The sequence below is a fragment of the Maniola jurtina genome, chromosome 15, assembly GCF_905333055.1.
Source record: "Maniola jurtina chromosome 15, ilManJurt1.1, whole genome shotgun sequence".
In the NCBI taxonomy this organism is placed as follows: domain Eukaryota; kingdom Metazoa; phylum Arthropoda; class Insecta; order Lepidoptera; family Nymphalidae; genus Maniola; species Maniola jurtina.
The window spans coordinates 11651531-11673030 of NC_060043.1; the positions used below are offsets into that span (position 1 = coordinate 11651531).

General features: G+C 37.8%; 3 protein-coding genes across 4 annotated transcripts; 2 read left to right on the forward strand and 1 right to left on the reverse strand.

Moving 5' to 3' along the window:
* Positions 1-1538: 1538 nt before the first annotated feature.
* Positions 1539-14090, forward strand: LOC123872794. Of its 2 annotated transcripts, XM_045917326.1 has the most exons (12): positions 1539-1683; positions 2223-2307; positions 2948-3018; positions 3853-4204; positions 5122-5305; positions 6056-6138; positions 7249-7425; positions 8059-8181; positions 10366-10494; positions 12292-12391; positions 12874-12953; positions 13081-14090. In XM_045917326.1, the coding sequence occupies exons 1-12, from the start codon at positions 1575-1577 to the stop codon at positions 13178-13180; spliced, it is 1593 nt and encodes a 530-aa protein (XP_045773282.1). In that variant the 5' UTR covers positions 1539-1574; the 3' UTR covers positions 13181-14090. The 2 variants fall into 2 exon arrangements, with proteins under 2 accessions (XP_045773282.1, XP_045773283.1); XM_045917327.1 differs by having other exon boundaries at positions 6068-6138; positions 12874-14090.
* A 1275-nt stretch (positions 14091-15365) lies between these two features.
* Positions 15366-17136, reverse strand: LOC123872800 (26S proteasome non-ATPase regulatory subunit 11). The gene has a single exon (XM_045917332.1). The coding sequence runs from the start codon at positions 16995-16997 to the stop codon at positions 15735-15737; it is 1263 nt and encodes a 420-aa protein (XP_045773288.1). The 5' UTR covers positions 16998-17136; the 3' UTR covers positions 15366-15734.
* A 74-nt stretch (positions 17137-17210) lies between these two features.
* On the forward strand, positions 17211-19775 carry LOC123872792. The gene is made up of 2 exons (XM_045917324.1): positions 17211-17473; positions 17695-19775. Exon 2 carries the CDS (start codon positions 17827-17829, stop codon positions 19399-19401), a length of 1575 nt encoding a protein of 524 aa, XP_045773280.1. The 5' UTR covers positions 17211-17473; positions 17695-17826; the 3' UTR covers positions 19402-19775.
* The last annotated feature ends 1725 nt before the right edge of the window (positions 19776-21500 follow it).

A 21500-nucleotide genomic window follows, 5' to 3' on the forward strand; every position in this document is an offset into this window, starting at 1 on the left:
CGGGTCTGCCCGCGAAATTCAAATTTAATTTGATTTTTCGCAATTTGTAAACTAATACAACAACCTAGGCTTATGGCATTTTAATTGCTCCAATGGCAGTAGCATCCTCACAGGTTTATATAAAAACCTTTACTTGAAAGGGTTCAGTTTAAGAAATTAGCTCTAGTATCGTCGACTAATTTGTGAGTTATAGTGGATACTAGAGCTAATTTCTTAAACTGGACCCTTTCAAGTGAAGATTTTTAAATAAATAGGTGGGGATGATACTGTTATTGTCGCAAATAGAATGCCATAAGCCTACGTTGTCGTATTAGTTTACAAATTGCGAAAAACCAAATTAAATTTGAATTTCGCGGGCAGACCCGTCGCATCCACCTTAATTTTTAAGCGTGCTAATATTTATCACCATCACGTCATTGAACCAAAAATAGTTAATAAGATTTTTAAATCGTTAATAAATTATTTTAATGATTTTATTTCGTTTTATTTTTGTTGACCAAAAAAAGTTGAATAAATCGGTTATTTGCCGAAAATCGGTAAATGAAAACCGAAAAACCGATATTTTTACGATAAAGTGCGACACTATATTTAATTTACGATTCATTACGATTTTCGAGGCCATCCCTAAAATTACTAGGCTGTCATGACGTCATCGTGATGTTTTGCCGCAACCGTTTACATCTATATTATATTGTGGGAAAGAGACGTGTAATGTATAGTGTTAAATTGCCATAAGAGGGTGAAATAGAAAGACCATGATACAAAGAAAGTTTATTATAGATAGATATTGATTTTTTCTATATATATAATCCGATATTATCGGTATGTATAGTACTCGCTACTAATCATAAACAGATCTATGGAACTTCGTCGTCTATCTCCGGATTCGTGGTCTGTGGTAGTGTCTATATTCTCTTTGATCTTAACTCTTTGGTATATTTTTTTTTCTCTCTCGGCTGGCTTTACAAAGATTAGCCAATGTCAAGTTTGTAGTTATTTGTAACAAATTAGTTAAACTATACAAGTACGGACCCCGTCTGTGCCGGCGCTCGCCGACATACGCACGGCACCCCCTTAGAGCGCTTTCCAGTCAGTTTTAACAAAAAAAAACACTCCAAAAAGGCAGAGCACGCCCGCCAGCTAACACTAACACAGACGAAGTCCTATCTCTCAGAACGTAGTGTTTATATACTCTTTGATCTCTCTTTGGGATTTACCATAGCGAAAAAATCGTAACGTCTATGATATTTACAAAGTAGGTAGGTACTCTGTGCGTTTTACCAAAGAGAAGTACCTAGGCATAGTAATCACCTGTGGAGTGTGGTCACAGAGTACCAAAGAGAATATAATCACTACGCAGAGTACTTTGATAACAAGTTTGTTAAATATATTCATGAAACCGGTAATAATCACCTTTTGTTTCTGGTCGGTGGTGACTGGTGATTAGGATTACCAAAGAGTATGTAAACACTTGAGGATTACCAGCATCACCAGTAATCACTGTGCTATTAGGTTTTGTTTGGTTTTGTTTACTGTAGATTTCAGAGGCAACTTGGAGAACTTTAATTTTGATAATGGGAGGCTCTAAGGAAAGCAATAATTATGTATTCTCGAAACCATTTCCTACTTTAAAAGTTACTGCAATGAATGAAACATTATCACAAGCTGTAGTTAACTTCAAAGGTGAGTTGTTTTGAATATTTGGGCGCGCGATTTTTTCTTGATTGATATTAATTTTTATTAAACTCATTACATTCTTCTTATTTTCTTAATAGCTAATGCCGGCCGTGGCTTTGTCCGCGCGGGCCACGCAAATTTCAAACTCTTATTTTATTCCCTCAGGGGATGTTTAGGGGTTGAATTATCAAAAATCCTTTCTTAGCGGATGTCTACGTTGTAATAGCTTTAGCTATCTGCATGTTAAACAGCCCAATCCGTCTAGTAGTTTGAGCTGTGAGTTAATAGATCAGTCAGTCAGTCATCTTTTCATTTTACACATAGATATAATAAATCTAAGTTAAAATTAAAAACCGACCAAGTGTGAGAACTGTATGCCTACCATATGCCTACCCATTGCCACTTCAGCTTCACAACCTGCTGAGCTATGTTGTTTATTTACTCTGGTTATCCTACGGATGTAGAGAGACTCCAAGCAAAGCTCTCTCCATTGCCCGTTGACTGAGCTTTCTTTTATATTGATCAATAAAATTACCTTATTTCAGAGCTGGTGTCGGAATTTGAACAGTTACATTTAGAGAATATAAACTACCAGAAGCTTTTACATGAACAAAAGGAAAAATTGGAGAGGTATGTATTTAAAAAAAAAAGAATATTAGCCATTTTTTTTAATCATGACTAATATTCCCCTTTTCCCCTCCAACTAAGCGTAAGGCTAGTGCTAGGAGTGGGTAGGACAATAGTGCAACGGCTGGAGTTTGAACCGCCGTTCTTTCGGAATTCAGTCCACTCCTATAACCTTTGAGCTGTGTATGTAATAATTTTTGAAATTTCTGTATTCTCTTTTCTGAAAGATGCCCATAACTTTGTCACTATGGTTAAATTTTTTAAACATCCTTTAGGAACTGATTCCTTCTCTCCACTCAAGGGGATGACCAAATTTTTTTTGAGTTGCTTTCCATGTTCAGGAGGTCTGAAAAATGATCATGTTTTTAAAAATGCTAATCAAAGGTTTTAATAGCTGTACCAAACAACCTTATCGCTCTTATAGTTTATTCTTAAATGGCTATGACACACACTGACTGGACGAAACTATAAGGGTTCCTTGTTTTAGTTCTGAATGTAAAAAAATAACTGTGTAAATAATAATATTTTTTTTTTCATTTTTTTAACTCAAATGAATGGCCAGACTTCTCTTCTTTCTTCTCTCTGAGCTAGTTTCCAGATCTCATGGCTTATGGCCACTTATAATGATCTTCAAAACTTTCAGCCAAAGCTGTAGCAGCTGCGATGAATTAAGAAAGGCTGTTGCGACAAAGGAACAAATTATAGACTCTATTAGTAAGTACAATATATAATTCATGATATTACTAGGTGTTGTATATTTTGTTCAAATGTATTTAGTTTTTAAAAATTTTGTGGGATCCTTATAATCCTTCATATATGAAATCATTTGTTTGGTAATTTTTTTAACTGGCTTTATGGCTCTGGGTTAGAGCCTTTTTTTATTTTTTTTTTGTTCAGATACAGGTAAGCCCTTGCATGCAATCTCACCAGGTGGCAAGTGATAATGCAGTCTAAGATGGAAGCGGGCTAACCTGGAAGGGGTATGGAAGTTTTCATTAAACACATAATCCTTTGGTTTCTACACAGCATCATACTAGAACGGTAAATTGCTTGGCGGCACGGTTTTGCCGGTAAGATGGTAACTAGCCACGACTGAAGCCTCCCATCAGACAAAAGGCAAATAAATGTCTTTTATTTGCCATAAGGAAAAAATTTCGCGCAATAGACGGAAACGTTTAAGTGCGGAAACCAGCCCAGAGAGAAGAGAAGAAGGCAAAAATTATCATATAAAGCTGCCTTACACTAGGCATTGTTTAAGCTAAGGGTTACTGATCAATTTTTCAGCCTGTGCCTTTTAACTTTTCGGAATTATGTGCGATTTGATTTAACACTGAAGGAAAGCATACTGAGGAAATTGCATGCCTGAGAGTTTGCCGTAATGTTCTCAAAGGTGTATGAAGTCTGCCAAAATGCATTTGGCCAGCGTAGTGGACTTTGGCCCTTCTCATTCTAAGACATGGGTCATAGAATGTAATGCACCAGGGACGGGTTGAGACTTGAGGTGATGTTAAATTTAATAAACAAATTAAGTAATTATTTTTATTCCAGCCTCAGCTTTAAATAAATTAACTCAAACTAAAGACTTTAACCTAATAGAAGTAATACTCAAACAAATTTACTGTGATACAACAATACTAACTCCCCCTAAAAGTGTATCACCACAGAAAGAAAACAATCCAAATGTTGTCATAAAAGAAGATACAAAAGAAAAGAACTTCGAAAGTACTTTTAAAAGTCCAAAGAAAGAAGTGGAAGATCAAATATGCAAAGATGAATCCGTTACAGAGATTGAAGGAACCCCAACGGGTCGGAAAAGTCCAATATTCCAGAGCAAAAAGAAAACCAAACCTCATAGCTCTTTAAGCTTAAAAGATAATAAAAAGAAATGTTCTGACTCGTGGTAAGAATTTTTTTCTCTATATTGTAAACTAGTCAATAGCTGTGACTTTGTCCATGTGAATTTAGGTTTTAAATCCTGTGGCAACTCATTGATTTTTCAAGAAATAAAGAAAGGGTGAAAAGAAACCTATATCATTGTCATGCCTACTGATTAGCTAATTCAGTATCTAATACTGAATGAAGATCTACCCCTACCAAGCTCATTTGCCATTTACTTTTAATCCATTGAAGGTTTTTTCGAAAAACAATTTTAATATCACTCAGTGAAGCAGCATTGTAGAACTAACCAATATCAAATGAGCTTAGTGGCTATCATTCGGCTTAGGCACTAATTGGCGAATCACTCCCCAGATCTTTAACTATGTCTCTTTAACTATGCCTATGCAAAAAATCACGCCGACCTGTTGCTCAGTTGTGGAATAATTAAAAGACTAACTAACAACAAATACACTTTCACAAACCCCTTTTTTGTGATGTAATCACAAGTTCACGGTTTTCGGATTTTTTTCCTTTACTACCGAATTTCATGATTCTAGGTCAATTGAAAGTAACCTAGGTTTTGATTCCCTTAACGGTTCTCGGCAGACACACAAACAGGAAGTAAAGGTTCCTTTTTTATTTGGAGATGCGGAATCCTAAAAATATCTATTTTTAACCCAAAAAGAGGGGTGTTATAAGTTTGACGTGTGTATATCTGTGTATCAGTCTGTGGCATCGCAGCTCCCAAACTAATGAACCAATTTTAATTTAGTTTTTTTTTTTGTTTGAAAGGTGGCTTGATCGAGAGTGTTCTTAGCTATAATACAAGAAAATCGGTTCAGCCGTTTGAAAGTTATCAGCTCTTTTCTAGTTACTGTAACCTTCACTTGTCAGGGGTGTTATAAATTTTTAATTTACACTTGTTCTTATCCTATATAGGTCGAGTCCGGAAAGTAAGGCAATAAAGCTAATATACCCCTCTCCGATGCAAGGCAAGCCGGGCGGCAGGCTGAGGCAAGGCAGACTGAGCTTTGTGAAGATCAAGACCTGTCAAGTGGTCGACCTCACTTGCTCCCCAGAGCATGGCCGGGAAATCCAACCAAACAACGAAAATAACCAACAGGTTTGTATTTAAAAAAAAAACCAGCCAAGTGCGATTCAGACTCGCGCACCAAGGGTTCCGTACTCGCGTATTTTTTCCGATATTTTGCACGATAAACCAAAAACTATTATGCATAAAAATAAATAAAAATCTGCTTTAAAATGTACAGGTAAAGCTCTTTCATAATATGATACCACTTGGTATAGTTATCTTACTTTGATAATTGAAACACATTTTGATATTTTTTTTTGTGATATAACCAAAAATTCTCGGTTTTCAGATTTTTTCCTTTACTTGTGCTATATGACCTACCTACCTGCCAAATTTTATGATTCTAGGTCAACGGGAAGTACCCTAAGGGTTTTCTTGACAGACACCACAGATGAATAGACAGACAGACAACAAAGTGGGATCTATAAGGGTGATTTTAAGAATTGTATGTACCCAGTGACACTCAAGACGAATCTAATGACGTATTATTAATCTAAATTGATAGAGCCATTGAGTGTTACGACCGGACATAGGAACGGACATACATATATACAGGTGAAACACATAACCCTCTTTTTGGGTTTCACTGCAGTCGGGTAACGTCAGTAGTCAGAACACGCATAAGGCAGGACTGTAGCCACGATAGTTTCAAAGTTTGTATCCCGGATAATAATCAAAGAGCCCCCACAGGATTTTTAAAAATCTATATCCACGCGAACAAAGTCGCCGTGATCAGCTAGCTTATAATATTTCTAATACTTTATTTCATGCATATTTTAGTGCAATGTGAAGAAAGAAGTAATAGATAACGATGAAACAATACTGCCATCACCTACAAGTGGGCCTGTCAAACTTCCCTCACTGTAAGTATTCATCATCATCATGATGTCAGGCTTATCATCATCGTCTCATACACAAACACACACTCACACACAATACACACCCACTCACATGCACACACGCGTATTTTTAGTTTTTGAATTCTTCTTTTTGTTTGTATTTGTTGTTTTGTTTGTATTTGTTTGTGAATGACGGAAGAGGAAGAGCGCGGACCCTGAGATACAGGTTTTGCAAACCTAATTTAGGGTCCTCGGCACAATTTGTAAAAAACCAATTTTAAGAACAAATAAATAATTTAAAATCATTTCCTCATTTAAATCATTTAATCAGCATGCATTGCACTTATGATATGGAATGGAGTATGAATGTAACAGAATTTTAACTGAGATTTAGGCTGGCCTTAAACGTGCAGCTCGAGTAGTAAGCCAGTCATTACCAAAAGTCGGCTGAAGCAGTCGCTTTCAACTGCTAGATCAGTCACGGGCGGGAGGAGCGCGCAACGCAGAGATGGGTTGCGGTTGGAGATGCTAACTGCGCGATAGCAGTTGACTGCTCGAGAAGTCAGTGTATGCCTGGCAACTCCTTGGCCGCACGGTGAAATCGTGCTGCTGATTGCCTGGAGCAGTCGCAAGTGCTCAAACGTTTTTTTAAAATTCAGATATAAGTTAGCCCGTGACTGCAATCTCACCTGGTGGTAAGTGATGATGCAGTCAAAGATGGAAGCGAGCTAACCTGGAAGGGGTATGGCAGTTTTCATCAAACCCATACTTCTACACGGCAGTTTGGTTTCTATACGGCATCGTACCAGAACGCTAAATCGCTTGGCGGTGCGGTTTTGCCAGTAGGGTAGTAACTAGCTACGGCCGAAGCCTCCCACCAGGCCACCAGAAATTAACAAATTATAAAATTGCAAACCTCTGGCGAGAATCAAACCCGGGACCTCCCACTAATAAAACCATAGTGCTTGCCACTGCACCAGGGAGGCCGTCAAAATTAACCATCAAAAGGAGGTTTCATGTATGTGTGCAAATAGAAGACTGTAGTTTACTATGCAGTCACAGCTTGGAGCAGTCAATCCTGACTGCTTCAAGCTTCCCATGTAAAGCAGGCCATGAACTTTATTCTTGTTTCAGATATAAATCTATGGCAAAGGATAGTCCAACGAAATTCAAAAAGCCGCCGCTAATATCAAAATTCAAAATGGAATCTGAAACAGATGACCATAATATTGTTGAACAGAAAGATGTGATCAATAATAATGGGGGAAACATTGAAAATTCTATTAACCTATTAAACCAATATCCAAATAGGTTTGTATATTTTACAGAAATTAAAATACTAGAATTTATAATATAATTTTTAGAGTGTAGTAAAATAAGTTATTCCTCAGTCCATCTGTCTGTCTGTCTGTGTATCACAGCCATAGTAAAAATAAACTATAAGAGCTGCAAGGTTAAAATTTGTAGTTCTAGAAACCTATCACGGCTACCATAAAGGCACATTAAATTTTCAAAAAAAATCAAAATACCTACCTAGTGAATAAATAAATAAATGATCTTTATTCAATCAATCAATAACATGCGTTATAATAGTAGATTATTCAACATGGGGATAAATGTCTTATAATGAAGGATTTTAGAGTAACTCCTGAGCGTAGCAAGGATGTTGCATCTAGAATCCCGAGTGAAGCGCGGCCATCATCGTCGCTACTCGACATTTCAATTTCAAGTTAAATAAATAAATTAATTTCTATAACACCACAATATAACGTTTCACAAACAAGTTTTGGAGGGAATTTGTCTTTGAAATCATTAGGAATCTTAGACACTTTTTGAAAAAACTACTATTAAGAAATGAACGGCAGGGTTTTTAAAAACTAGCACGTTACGGAACCCTACGTTATGCGTATTTTGACACGCACTTGACCAGTTTTTTTTATACAGATTCAAATCCCCAGTGAAAAGAGAGAACATGGACAATGAGGCACAGTGCGGAGACGAAAGCATATCGCTGTTGCAACATAACATGAAGAAAATTGACTGTAGGAATAACAAGCAAGACAATAGGTGAGACCAATGACGATATCATAGCCATGTTACGTTTGTATTAGGCGTATAAATCCATACTTCCATACTTCTAAATAATTATATTAAAGAACAAGTGTGAATTAAAAATTTATAACACCCCTGACAAGTGAAGGTTACAGTAACTAGAAAAGAGCTGATAACTTTCAAATGGCTGAACCGATTGTCTTGGATTATAGCTAAGAACACAAACAAACCACCTTTCAAACAAAAAAAATTAAAATCGGTTCATTAGTTTAGGAGCTACGATGCCACAGACATATACACAGATACACACGTCAAACTTATAACACCCCTCTTTTTGGATCGGGGGTTAAAATGGTGACTGACTGATCTATCAACACAGGTCAGACTACTACACTGGACAGCAAATAAACCGGGCCACCCGCTACCTTGGCAGTCTGATTCGATTTTCTCAAAAAGTATAAAACTTACAACTATCAAAATTATACCTGCAGAAAGTGCATTTCATGAAGAATAAAATGAATGGAAATTCATTGGGATTAATCAATCAATTAAGTGTTTATTAAGGATTTTAGAAAGAAGAGTTGTTTTCCAGACATGTTAATCGTTAGTATCATGAAATGAAAACAAAAAAACAACAATAAAATTTCAAAAAAAGTTTTTGGTCAGTATTCAGTATTCCTTCCCCTTGCTCGGATAACTGCCAGCACCCTCGTATTCATCCACCTCACGAGCCTGACGATGAAATCTCGAGGATTGCATTCCGCTCCTCTTTAATTGCGATTCGCAGCTCTGGAAGCCTTGTTGGAGCAGGTATCCGGGCTCGAATCCGGCTTTTCAGCTCATCCCATAAGTGTTCTATCGGATTCAAGTCAGGGCTTCGAGCTGACCAGTCCATTGTACGAATGTCCACGTCGTGTACATACTGGGCCACCACATGAGTAACATGAGGCCGTGCATTATGATGCATAAACTGACATATTCTGTCCGATATATCCTGCGTAAGGTACCACATGGTCAGTGAGGATTTCAGTAATTTATCAATGACATCAATCCACGTGTACAACCCCGTGGTTCGATGAAAACTAACGCTGTACGTGTGGTAAACGAGATGCCGCCCCAGATCATTACAGATCCTTCTCCATAAGCAAGTTTCCTCGATGCAACACTGAGAATAACGTTCTTCAGGGCAACGATATTCTCTCTGATGTCGATCATTTCAATGTAGACTCACTCTGGTCTCATCAGTGAAGAGTACATTACCCCAATGTCCTAACGTCCAGTCCCTATGCTCTCGAATAAATTCAAGTCGTGCTTCACGGTGGGCTACCGTCAATGCTGGGCCTGTTGCAGCTCTCTATGAAGTCAGGTTCCATTGAACAAGTCTCTTTCTGACGGTGTCTGGGCTTATGACCACTTGGTGTTCGTCACGCAGACTTTATTGGACTTGAACTGCGTTGAGGCGGCGATTTCGCAGAACAGAAGTTGGATATCGGGCGTCGGCATTCATACAATGGACTGGTCAGCTCGAAGCCCGGACTTAAATCTGATAGAAAACTTATGGGATGAGCTGAAAAGTCGGGTTCGAGATCGGATAACTGCTCAAACAAAGCTTCCATAGCTGGGAATTGCAATTGAAGAGTATTGGAAGGCAATTCCTCGAGATTTCATCGTCAGACTCGTGAGGTGGATGAATACGAGGATGCTGGCAGTTATCCGAGCAAGGAGAGGGAATACTGAATACTGACCAAAAACTTTTTTTAAATTTAATTTTTGTTTCTGGCTTTAATTTTTGTTTTCATTTCATGATTACTAACGATTAACATGGCTGGAAAACGACTCTTCTTTGTAAAACCCTTAATAAACACTTAATTAATTGATTAATCCCAATGAATTTCCATTCATTTTAATCATCATAAAATGCACTTTCAGCAGGTACAATTTTGATAGTTGTAAGTTTTATACTTTTTGAGAAAATCGAATCAGACTTCCAAGGTAGCGGGTGGCCCGGTTTATTTGCTGTCCAGGTAGATAGACCTACTAGGACAAACATTTTTTGGATTTTTCTTTCACAGTTTATTGCAATGTTCTAACTCGGAAAAGAATTAATATTTCATACACCCAAAATATGATGTTCATAATTATGTACGGAACCTTAAAAGAGTGAGGGCCGACTCACAATTGACCGGTTTTTCTCTCTAGCCCAAGCAAGCGTCCGCTAGCTGAGAACGTGAATATAACGAACACGCAACACCACGTGGCCAGCCCATCCCTGCTGCAGGAGCCTGGACCTAGTGGCATAGACAAAAAGTCCAATGATGATGTGAAACGGTAACTCATCTCTTACTTAGGTTTCCGTACCCTAAAGGTTGCGAACGGGACCCCATTCTGCCGTCCTAACGAAGAGAGCAATAACTAGGTTTCGACTACTTTCGAGATATTCGCGGTTATGATTAGCTACTTACAAATCGTAATATTACATATTGCAGTTTTGATAACCAACAGAACCGAAACTACTGAAGATACAAAAAAGACGTCTAAGGCGAAAATATACAGCTTATTTTCATGATTACCCTAACGAAGAGAGCAATAACTAGGTTTCGACTACTTTCGAGATATTCGCGGTTATGATTAGTTACTTACAAATCGTAATATTACATATTGCAGTTTTGATAACCAACAGAACCGAAACTACTGAAGATACAAAAAAGACGTCTAAGGCGAAAATATACAGCTCATTTTCCTGATTATGGATATGGTCTTAAGTCAATTTGCCCAAAAACTCGACTTATTGCACTCTTTGTTAGGACGGCAGCATAGTAGAAGCATGCATCATTTACTCGCTAATGACATTGGTTGGCTGGTAGACAACTATTAAAGAAAACTTCTACACAGCTACCAGTTGGAACAAACAAAAGAGCATCGATAGCTAAACGGTTGAAGAGCGGACCGAATTCCGAAAGGTCGGCGGTTCAAACCCCACCCGTTGCACTATTGTCGTACCCACTCCTGGCACAAGCTTTACGCTTAATTGGAGGGGAAAGGGGAGTATTAGTCATGATTAGCTGGCTATTCTTTAAAAAAAAATGACCTCCGAGAGCCTCATTCTCCCCGAGACCCTTATCAACCACTGTCGAGCGACGTGCTCCAGAAGTCGTATTACGCCCCGCACCAGAGCGAGGCGATATACCTTCTCTGGTCGACCCATTGATGTAAATACAGTATACCATTGTAAATATCGTGTGAATATAAATGGGAGTAACGTTTTACTGGAGAATCTAACCACGCTGCCACACTTTTACTAAGCTCCCGTCAATCCGTCTGTCTGTCAGCGGGCTGCATCTCGTGAACCGTTATAGTTAGAGAGTTGAAGTTTTCAGTGTGTATTTCTTTGCCCGCTATAACGGCAAATAATTAAAATTTCGAAATAGCTGCCTTAATTAGAAAGTGTTATCACACTATCACACTTAATATTATAAAGGCGAAAGTTGGTGTGTATGTGTGTGTGTGTGTATGTTTGTTACTCCTTCACGCAAAAACTACTGGACAGATTGGGCTGAAATTTAGAATGTAGATAGATTATACCCTGGATTAGCACATAGGCTACTTTTTATCCGGGAAAATCAAAGAGTTCCCACGGGATTTTTGAAAAACCTACATCCACGAGAACGAAGTCGAGGGCATCAGCTAGTTTCCTATAAGATAGGTACGAAACTTTCGTGTAGGAGTCTTGAACGGTTTTTATGTAGAAATAGAAAGTTTTATTTATTTATTGTATTTACTTGTTTTTTTACCTGTATTTTAGAATCCAAATATATTAATTTTATATTTTTTCTAGCTGATACCCGCGACTTCGTTCGCGTGGATGTAGGTTTTTTTAAATTCCCGTGGGAACTCTTTGATTTTCCGGGATAAAAAGTAGCCTATGTGCTAATCCAGGGTATACTGTATCTCCATTTTAAATTTCAGCCCAATCCGTCCAGTAGTTTTTGCGTGAAGGAGTAACAAACATACACACACACATACAAACTTTCTCCTTTATAATATTATTAGTGTGACAATGTGAGTGTAATAATATGGGTTAGGTTCATTCGCCGGAAATGATGAAACATTTTTTCTTTGTACCAGGGTAAAGACAAACATGGCTCCTGTGTACAAGGAACCAACTGTGCGGAAGAAAGCGGAAAAACGTGCTCTGCCCGGCTGGAGCTGCGACCAATGCAGAATCGTGAGTATCCACAGTCTAGTAATCGTACAGTAGGGTAAAGATCTTCATCTTGACTCTAGTTGCCTTTGGTCTATTGTCATCATCATCATGATCAACCCATCGCCGGCCCACTATTCAGCAAAGGCCTCTTCTTAGAATCAATCAATCAGCCTGTTTGCGTCCACTGCTGGATATAGGCCTTCCGAAGAGCGCGCCACCACACCACACTTCTTAGAATGAGAGGTGAAAATATGTATGTGTGTGTGTGTGTGTGTAAGTGTAATTTGTTTTGTTTCTTAGAATCCATCACTACCCTCAGAATTCTAACTCGGAATCACTAGCGTAAAACCAAAACGAACTTTTCTGTCTTGTCGAACAAATAAATAGGTATTGTTTCTTTTCTTTCTTAACTATGAGTCTTGCTTTTAGTTTACGATAAGTTTTTGACCAGCATGTCTTCACACGCAAGCTTAGCGTATTCTGACACCGATTTTTTTTGACAGTTCTACGACGAGCTGTACAAAAACGACCCGGAGATGCTGGCAAAGCTGATGGAGGAGTGCTCCAAGCACCGCGGCCGCACCAACCCCGTGCGGCCCAGCACGCCGGGCGGCTTCTGGGAGCCCCGCTGGGACGTGCCGGAAGACACCGAGGAGTTCAATAGGAGGAACAATGCTGTTTGATACATCCTGTATGCACCGCGGCCGCACCAACCCCGTGCGGCCCAGCACGCCGGGCGGCTTCTGGGAGCCCCGCTGGGACGTGCCGGAAGACACCGAGGAGTTCAATAGGAGGAACAATGCTGTTTGATACATCCTGTATGCACCGCGGCCGCACCAACCCCGTGCGGCCCAGCACGCCGGGCGGCTTCTGGGAGCCCCGCTGGGACGTGCCGGAAGACACCGAGGAGTTCAATAGGAGGAACAATGCTGTTTGATACATCCTGTATGCACCGCGGCCGCACCAACCCCGTGCGGCCCAGCACGCCGGGCGGCTTCTGGGAGCCCCGCTGGGACGTGCCGGAAGACACCGAGGAGTTCAATAGGAGGAACAATGCTGTTTGATACATCCTGTATGCACCGCGGCCGCACCAACCCCGTGCGGCCCAGCACGCCGGGCGGCTTCTGGGACCTGCCAGAAGACGTCGAGGAGTTCGATAGGAGCATAAACTAGTTCTGAATATTATTTGAGGAGCTGACGAACAAAACGGTGATTACATTTCTGGCCGAAATACTTTTTTTTTCTTTAATTTGGACTTTTTTGGCCCACTGAATACAAATCTGAACTCATTTCCAAGCTAAACTGCCTAAAACTACTAAATTGAGTATAAAGTTCATGATTTCGATTTTCGATCACTGACAACTTGAATTCATTTCCAAACAAATCTGCCTAAAACTGCGCTAAAATTGGATCCAAAGTTCGTGCTTTCGATCAAAACTGTATAATTACAGTTCAGATAGTTTTATTTCGTTTTCTGCTTCTGTATCGTGCAATTACACCGTTTTGTTTGCCAACTCCTCATTTCATGTAAGGAAATAAGTTTCGAATCTTAATCTTTGTAAGTACTCAGCGTCATTATCACTTGAAATTTTCTAAAAAGCAACATTACACTAATTTTACAGTGCAGTTTATGTGTTTGAAAGACGCTTGACCTACCCACAGCTTTCACATTCCTCAAAACCTTACCCAATTGTATGATAGTTAAACTGTGGTTTTTGTGGTAAAATATGTGAAGGTAGTGAACTCAACAATATTAACATTGTATTTTTATGCCATTAATATAAGTGTCTACTTCAATTATTGTAAGGAAGTAGATAATTAGGTATGGTTTATTATTATTAAATGATTGATGATTATTTTTAATAAGTAGATAGCAATTAATAATAATTTGTAATAGGTAAATAATATTTTTTTACAATAAAAATATGGATAATAAATATTCTGATTTATGTTTTTAAAGATAATTATGACCCTTTCTATTACTAAGCGTAAAACTTGTAGTCATTGGTAGTAGGTAGGAGTTATGTATACAACAAAAATACAAATCGGGGGTTTGAATAGTGGATTTTTCGTTTTCCAGTTTGTGCCCTAACCGGTACACTATAGACGTAATTGGTAAACTATAGGTGAAAATCTGAATCGTGAGTATTCCTCATTGCTGAGGGTCTCGTCCAGCATAATCGTAGCAGTTTTCTTGGGAAATAGGTAATGTGGTGGGTTCCCAGATCGTTCCTATGGACAACCCTTGGTACAACTTGACTAAGAGAAACAAGATTTCGACTTTTAGGGTTTGACGACAATTATTATTTATCATCAGATGTTAGTGATAATAACTGGGAGCTTGGAGCTAAAGACAGAAAATTCGGTCACCCACCCAGTTACCGACCGGGGTAAGCGTTGCTTAATCAACATGATCTGAAATGCAAAGATGCAATCACAACTAGGCAACATGTTCCTTTCGAAGAAATAAATATTCTTAGATAGGCAAGCTTTAGGAAAAAAGGAGTGATAGCTGATTATAATGAGCTATTATGTCCACCTGCTGTTTGTCAGGTTGGGGGTTTAATCACAGGCATTTCCAACTTTTGCAGTTGTGTGCTTTAAGCATTTAGCAACAGCTTTTCTAATAATTATTATTATACATAGATAAATAGCCCTCTACTCTGTAGTTTTCATAAATTATTGTCATATTCCCAAGTCATTTTAGGTTTTAAACCTTCATAACCACACCAATACAGCTTTTACCTGGAATACAAGCATAATACAGCTTTAACAAGCTTTTAGCTTAGCTTTTTGGATAAAATACTGAGTGACTTTTATAATAATTTACAAAAATAGAATCCTAAGGTCAACCTGTGTATATAAGGCCAGTGTACTCAATGATTCACCCATAATTTGGGATGTGTTGCATACATGCCAACAGACAACTCTCAAAATAAAATCACTTGCATATAGGTATAAAACTAGGTGGGTGTGTGAAGGAAACAACAATGTCTGAAGAACACTTTAATCCTCAATAAAACAGAATATTACAATTTGTCACTAGCTTAAGTTAAAAAAAAAGAAAGTAAAAGTCAATTAAAATATTAGTATTATTACATTTATTATATCAAATAAGTAACAGTTCTAAGGTTTAATAAAAAAAGAAAGGCAATACTTATTATATCTGTTATTATATAAATCTATGGTTATTTCAAACTTGCTCTTTCAAAATTATTATGTAAGTATATAGCGATTTTGTTAACAAAATTTGGAAATTCACTTAGAAAATAGTGTTACTTGATTTACAATTTTCTTCAACTGAAAATTTAAGTTTATTTGATATATATTTTATAGTTTTAATGCTACAACAATTTACATGGGCCTATGAGAGTTTCTTAGCTTTCTGGTAGAGGGTGTCCACAACCTTACTCATATGATGGATGGTTTCTAGGACAGTCTCGTATGTCTTCTCCAGGGGTGACTCATCAAACACAATCAACACACCTTCTCCCTGATCCAGTATACCATTCAGTTTTTTGTCAAGAATCATTTGAGATAATTTTTTCTCTACTTGAATGACTGGAAGGCGGATGCACTTAGCTACGTGATCCACTTGTACTTGCATGTAAGGTTCCACGATGCGACATAAGTTCTGCTCCAACATGGTGTCATACAGGGCACCGAGGTGAGCTCGGACTACTGCATCCTCTTCCAGCTCTCGTTTATACGTTTTTAACGCTGCCTGGAAATCTGCCAGTGATCTCTTGTGTGATGCGGTGGCCACTGCGCGCATCGCTTCCAGCTCTTTGCCTGCATACTTTAGAGCTGATTTACTACTGCATACAGTGTTGACCTCCTCTGCATGGTTGAGCATAATCTTGGACAACAGCATGTATTTCAAAGCTGTTAATGCTTTGGGGCTGTCTGCTCCATCGTAGCCTTCAAAAGCTTCATAGAAGTATGAGTAGGCTGTTTTGAAGTCTCTCTCGTCCGCTGCATGCAGTATGCCCGACTGTAAGTCGAGGGCGGCCTGCATTTTGGGAGGACAGTAGATCGCGTTCGCTGTGGTCCTGGCTGACGTCAGAGACGCACGCGCCTTGGGTAAATTGCTGAGAGCATGGTAAGTTTTGCTCTCTAGAAGAAGCACTTCGACTAACAAATTTTTGTCATCTAACTTCTTTAGTTCCTTTAAAAGTGCTGTGGCTAAATCTAGGGCCTCCGTGTACATACCAGTGTCGAAGTAGAGCGCTACGAGTCTGGCCTCGAGGGACTGTCTCAGAAACGTGCGGCGCTCCTCTTTCGCCCATTCTATACACTCTTTGCACAACTGAACCTCTATGCCGATGCCGGCTTCTAAGTCCAAGAAGAAATCAACGAGGGAACGCACCAACTTGGCGGCCTTAGCCTTGCTTATCAGACTGAGGAACGGCCTCGTAGCTTTGATCAGTTCCGCCAGTTCCTTGGCCTTGCCTTCTTTCTTGTACTTTTCGCCGAGATTGAGGATGCCTTGCTCTTTCACTCTGATGTTCTCCTCGTCATCTTCGGGCAGTTCGCCTGTGCTAACCATTTTATCAGTCATGCGGACGTCTTCGTCCCTGTTCGATGATGACACGCGTGATCTCTCGAATAACATTGCCCCGGCCATTGTGTATATGTTTACTACTTTAAATAACTTGATATAAAATTACACAAACAGCTACACTTTTCTTTGTAATTTTGTATATTCGCAAAGTCATCGACGACCTTTTCGGAAACAAATCGTAGACGCGTATGGTGTTGCTAACCTAAATGACAAACTACTACCACACTACAACCTTTAAAAAAAATGGCTAAAAATTATTTTATTAGAAAGTAGAAACTCGTTCAATTTGACTTTCAAACGAAAAAATATCTCTTTGATATACATAGATACTAAATATGTGATTCGTTTCCATGGTTTATTTCAAATATTTTTTTAAACCTATTACATATATATCATAACTAGTTATCATAATAACTAAAATAGCATGAAAAGATAAAAATAATTGAATTCTAGATCGCGCGCGTTACTTATTTTATTGAGTGGTCAAAGTAAAGATATTATTTTGAGGATCTTTTTTGGAATGATGGCCACAGAGTCAAGTAAGCTTACGATAGACAAAACCTGGGATCAGGATGCAAATGTTGAATTCCTTTGTGATATATCCAAGGAGATAAAATATTTTTACGAAACTCCAGTCATCTTTTTGACTAAAAAAGATTACTCGGATAACATATTTAATACAATGTGCTCCATGCGTACTGCACTTGAAGAAGGATCTAAGAATAAAATTATTGATATTATTGTTGATTATCATTTACAGTGGCTGCACGCAATAAGAGATATAGAAAACTTTTCAAAAAGATTGCAAGTACTTCCTCGTGAAGAAGTATATGAAGCTATAACTTACACAATAGATGCTATCTGCAGTCGCTTAAAGTATTATAACAGATATATGTTGAAATATCGACCTGCACTTGCAAACGATAAGCAAGCCAATCTTTTAGCTGACATAGAAATAATAGAAGAAATGCACAAGGATGTTACTCACATACTTTTGGAAAAATTAAAATGTTTCAGGAATTTCGATACTGATGATGAATTTAAAATAAAAGTAAGAGATTCAATAGAAGAACTTTTTTCTTGGATTGATTTGATACACGATGAGTTTACAGTATATTTAACAAAATATATACATGGTAGTGTACTTGAAGATTTAACTAAGACCTTACGACAAATTGTTAGTGATATGCAAAAATCCAAGTGTCCTATTATTCAAGAATTATTAGAGAACCTGAAAAAAAAGGGAAATGATTTGAGCACCATGATACGGTGTACTGCAGTTCATGATTTAGAAATGAATAAATTAAGGGGGAAAATTAACATGTTGGAGGATCGCATTTCTGATCTAGGTGGTGAATTAACATCTGCACCTATAGTGGTTTTGCAATATAAGAAAGATTACTTGCAGAATCGACTTGGTTATTTAGAAAGTTCTACAATGACCCTTAAAAGGTTTTTAGAATTAAATGATATGCACCTGGAACATAATATGGAAGAGGGGAAAATATGTACTTGTAAAGATTTTTATCAATTAAGACTATTTAATCATGTCTTACCATCTCAAGAACGCGAACGCTTAATTACGGAATTTTGTTCAATATGGGATTTAGCAATTTTTGGAGAGCACAGCCATAAGTCCATCATTTCGATACTTAGCGCTGCAGATATGAGAGAAGAGTTTACTGACAATCTTGGTACTTTTTATATTGATCAACATAGCCGAAAAATTTATAAAATTCCCGATGATAAAACTCTTTATCAGCCAAATGAACACAATAAACTAGTGCCTTTGGCTGATGATGTAGACCATGTCTATTTTTATGATGAATGTGGAAGGTATTTTCTCGATTCTAAAAGTCGACAAAGGGTTTACAAAGCTCATGATACTGCAAGTGAATATATGATGGATAGTTCTGGTATTTTGTTGAAAGTAAAGGAACAGCGAGAAGGTGTTACTTATTATTATGATAATTATGGTCGATATTATATTAATTCGGAAGGCAAGCATATTTACCGAGAAGCAGATTCTACTAGTGAATATGAAAATGATGGCTTTGGAAATTTAGTTCGTATCAGAAGTCATTTTGATATACTTAAACTCTGTCCGGATGATGTACACGTCACCGAAGATTTCAAATATCTTAAAAATACTGTAGGCAAAGCTTTACGAGAATGTATTGCTGACGTTATTATACACCAACCAGCCGATCCTATAAAATATTTGTCAGCTCGGCTTATGAAATACAGAGAAAATATGGAATTGAAAGAAAAACGTTCTAAAGAAAATGAAGAATTACAAGTTGAAAGAGAAATAAGAATTGCCGAAGAACGCGCTGCAGAGCGTGCTGCTATGGATGCCGCACTTCTTGCTCAAGGAGGAAGTGAAACGAGCTATGACTCCAATCTTATGAAATATGTTAATATACAAGATGATGTTGGTTCATTAGCTGCCAGTTCAGTGAATTGATTTATTTAAATTAATAAGTTACTGGAATTTATATTATTATTTTCTGTTGAAGAAACTGCCAGGGAGCAGATGAGATGTTAATTGTGTTTAACATTAGGTAATTTATTTTTCATCTAATTATACAATATTAGGTTCGTATTGTTAACCAGGTGTTATCATTTTCTTTACCCTTACTGAACTACTAGCTGAAGCTCACGAGTTCATTTCTGTGGATTTAGATTTTAGGAATCCCACGAGAACTCTGATTTTTCGGGATAAAAAGTAGCTTTCTATATCACACTCCTGGTTTTCAAACTATATCCGTGCAAACAAATCACGCTTATACCTTGCTCCGTTGTGATGTCTCTGAAGGTCAAACCAACAAACAAACACATTTTCGCATTCATAATAATATTATGGGCAGTGATTAATTGATTATCACAAAATCTATGATATGTCTTCGAACACACAGTGTAAGCTGATATATTTTAGAGTGACTGTCCACTGAGGTAGAGTGGAATGGAGATGTGTTTAGTTGACCAAGCAGATTTTTGAAAAACAAAAACTAACTAATAGACTACAGGCCCATGTTTAAAAATGGGTGGGTCATATGAACCACCAGGTGACGTATACAGGACGATATAAGAGCATAAAATAATAAGTTTCAGCACTATGCCGTCACTTGTAAGCTGTCCAACAGAGTGCTGGTGAGAATTGAAAAGTGCAGGTAGAGTGAGTACATTTTGGTCATATATTTTTGTACGGCATTTTTACCATCGATAGATCCATGAAAAATAATAAGAAAGCGCGCAGTGCCGTAAAAAAATGGTGCGCCACAAAGTCAGTAAATGTTTTGATTTTCTGACAATTTCCGGGGTAAATTTGGTCATTTAATTCTGTACGGCACTAGTTTCATACTGTTTCAATACAGCCTCTAATCCATTATTCCGCAACGCCGTACAAAAATCATGCGACAAGGGGAAAAAATTGAGGGTAGCAACCCCCTCTCTTTCCGTGGTCCGGGGGGTGATTTGAGAAAGTACGGCTTTGGTTCCAAAACATTATCTAGCACTCAAAAGTACTATTAAAAATAATGCCGTAAAAAAATTAGTGTTCATTTGAATGTGTATCAATAATTATCTTAATTTCATGGTATACTTAATTTTTAAAGCTGTAAAATCATTTGACTCTGTACGGCAACTTTTTTTTTAACATGATAGTGTAAAATACTATTGTTATATAGTATTGCCGTTCAAAAGAAACTGTTCTAAAAAAAATTATAGATAAATACAAAAACTGAAATTTTTCAAATTATTGCAAAAGTTTAAATATTCATAGATTAATAAAATATAGCAATTTTCTACGCTTTTCCCTTGTTTTAAATAGTATTAAGATAAATAAATTAGGAAAAAATTATGCCGTACATTTTAATGCAGACCATATCTTTTAGGCTGATGAAAATGACGCTACCATTTTAAGGGTAGTACTTTATGGCCATCTGATACTGTACGGCATTAACATATTTTTGAAGAGAACAATTGATAATATGATAAAATCACTATGCCGTCTAACTGAAGTGAACGGGTGTGTATATAATATCCACATCCCCTACAAACCTTTGGACCAACGAAAATGTACGGCATGTAAAAAAATATTATCTATGCATAAAACACTTTCAAAATAAATTAATTTTATGTTGTTTCAAATCACCCCCCGGACCACGGAAAGAGAGGGGGTTGCTACCCTCAATTTTTTCCCCTTGTCGCATGATTTTTGTACGGCGTTGCGGAATAATGGATTAGAGGCTGTATTGAAACAGTATGAAACTAGTGCCGTACAGAATTAAATGACCAAATTTACCCCGGAAATTGTCAGAAAATCAAAACATTTACTGACTTTGTGGCGCACCATTTTTTTACGGCACTGCGCGCTTTCTTATTATTTTTCATGGATCTATCGATGGTAAAAATGCCGTACAAAAATATATGACCAAAATGTACTCACTCTACCTGCATTTTTCAATTCTCACCAGCACTCTGTTGGACAGCTTACAAGTGACGGCATAGTGCTGAAACTTATTATTTTATGCTCTTATATCGTCCTGTATACGTCACCTGGTG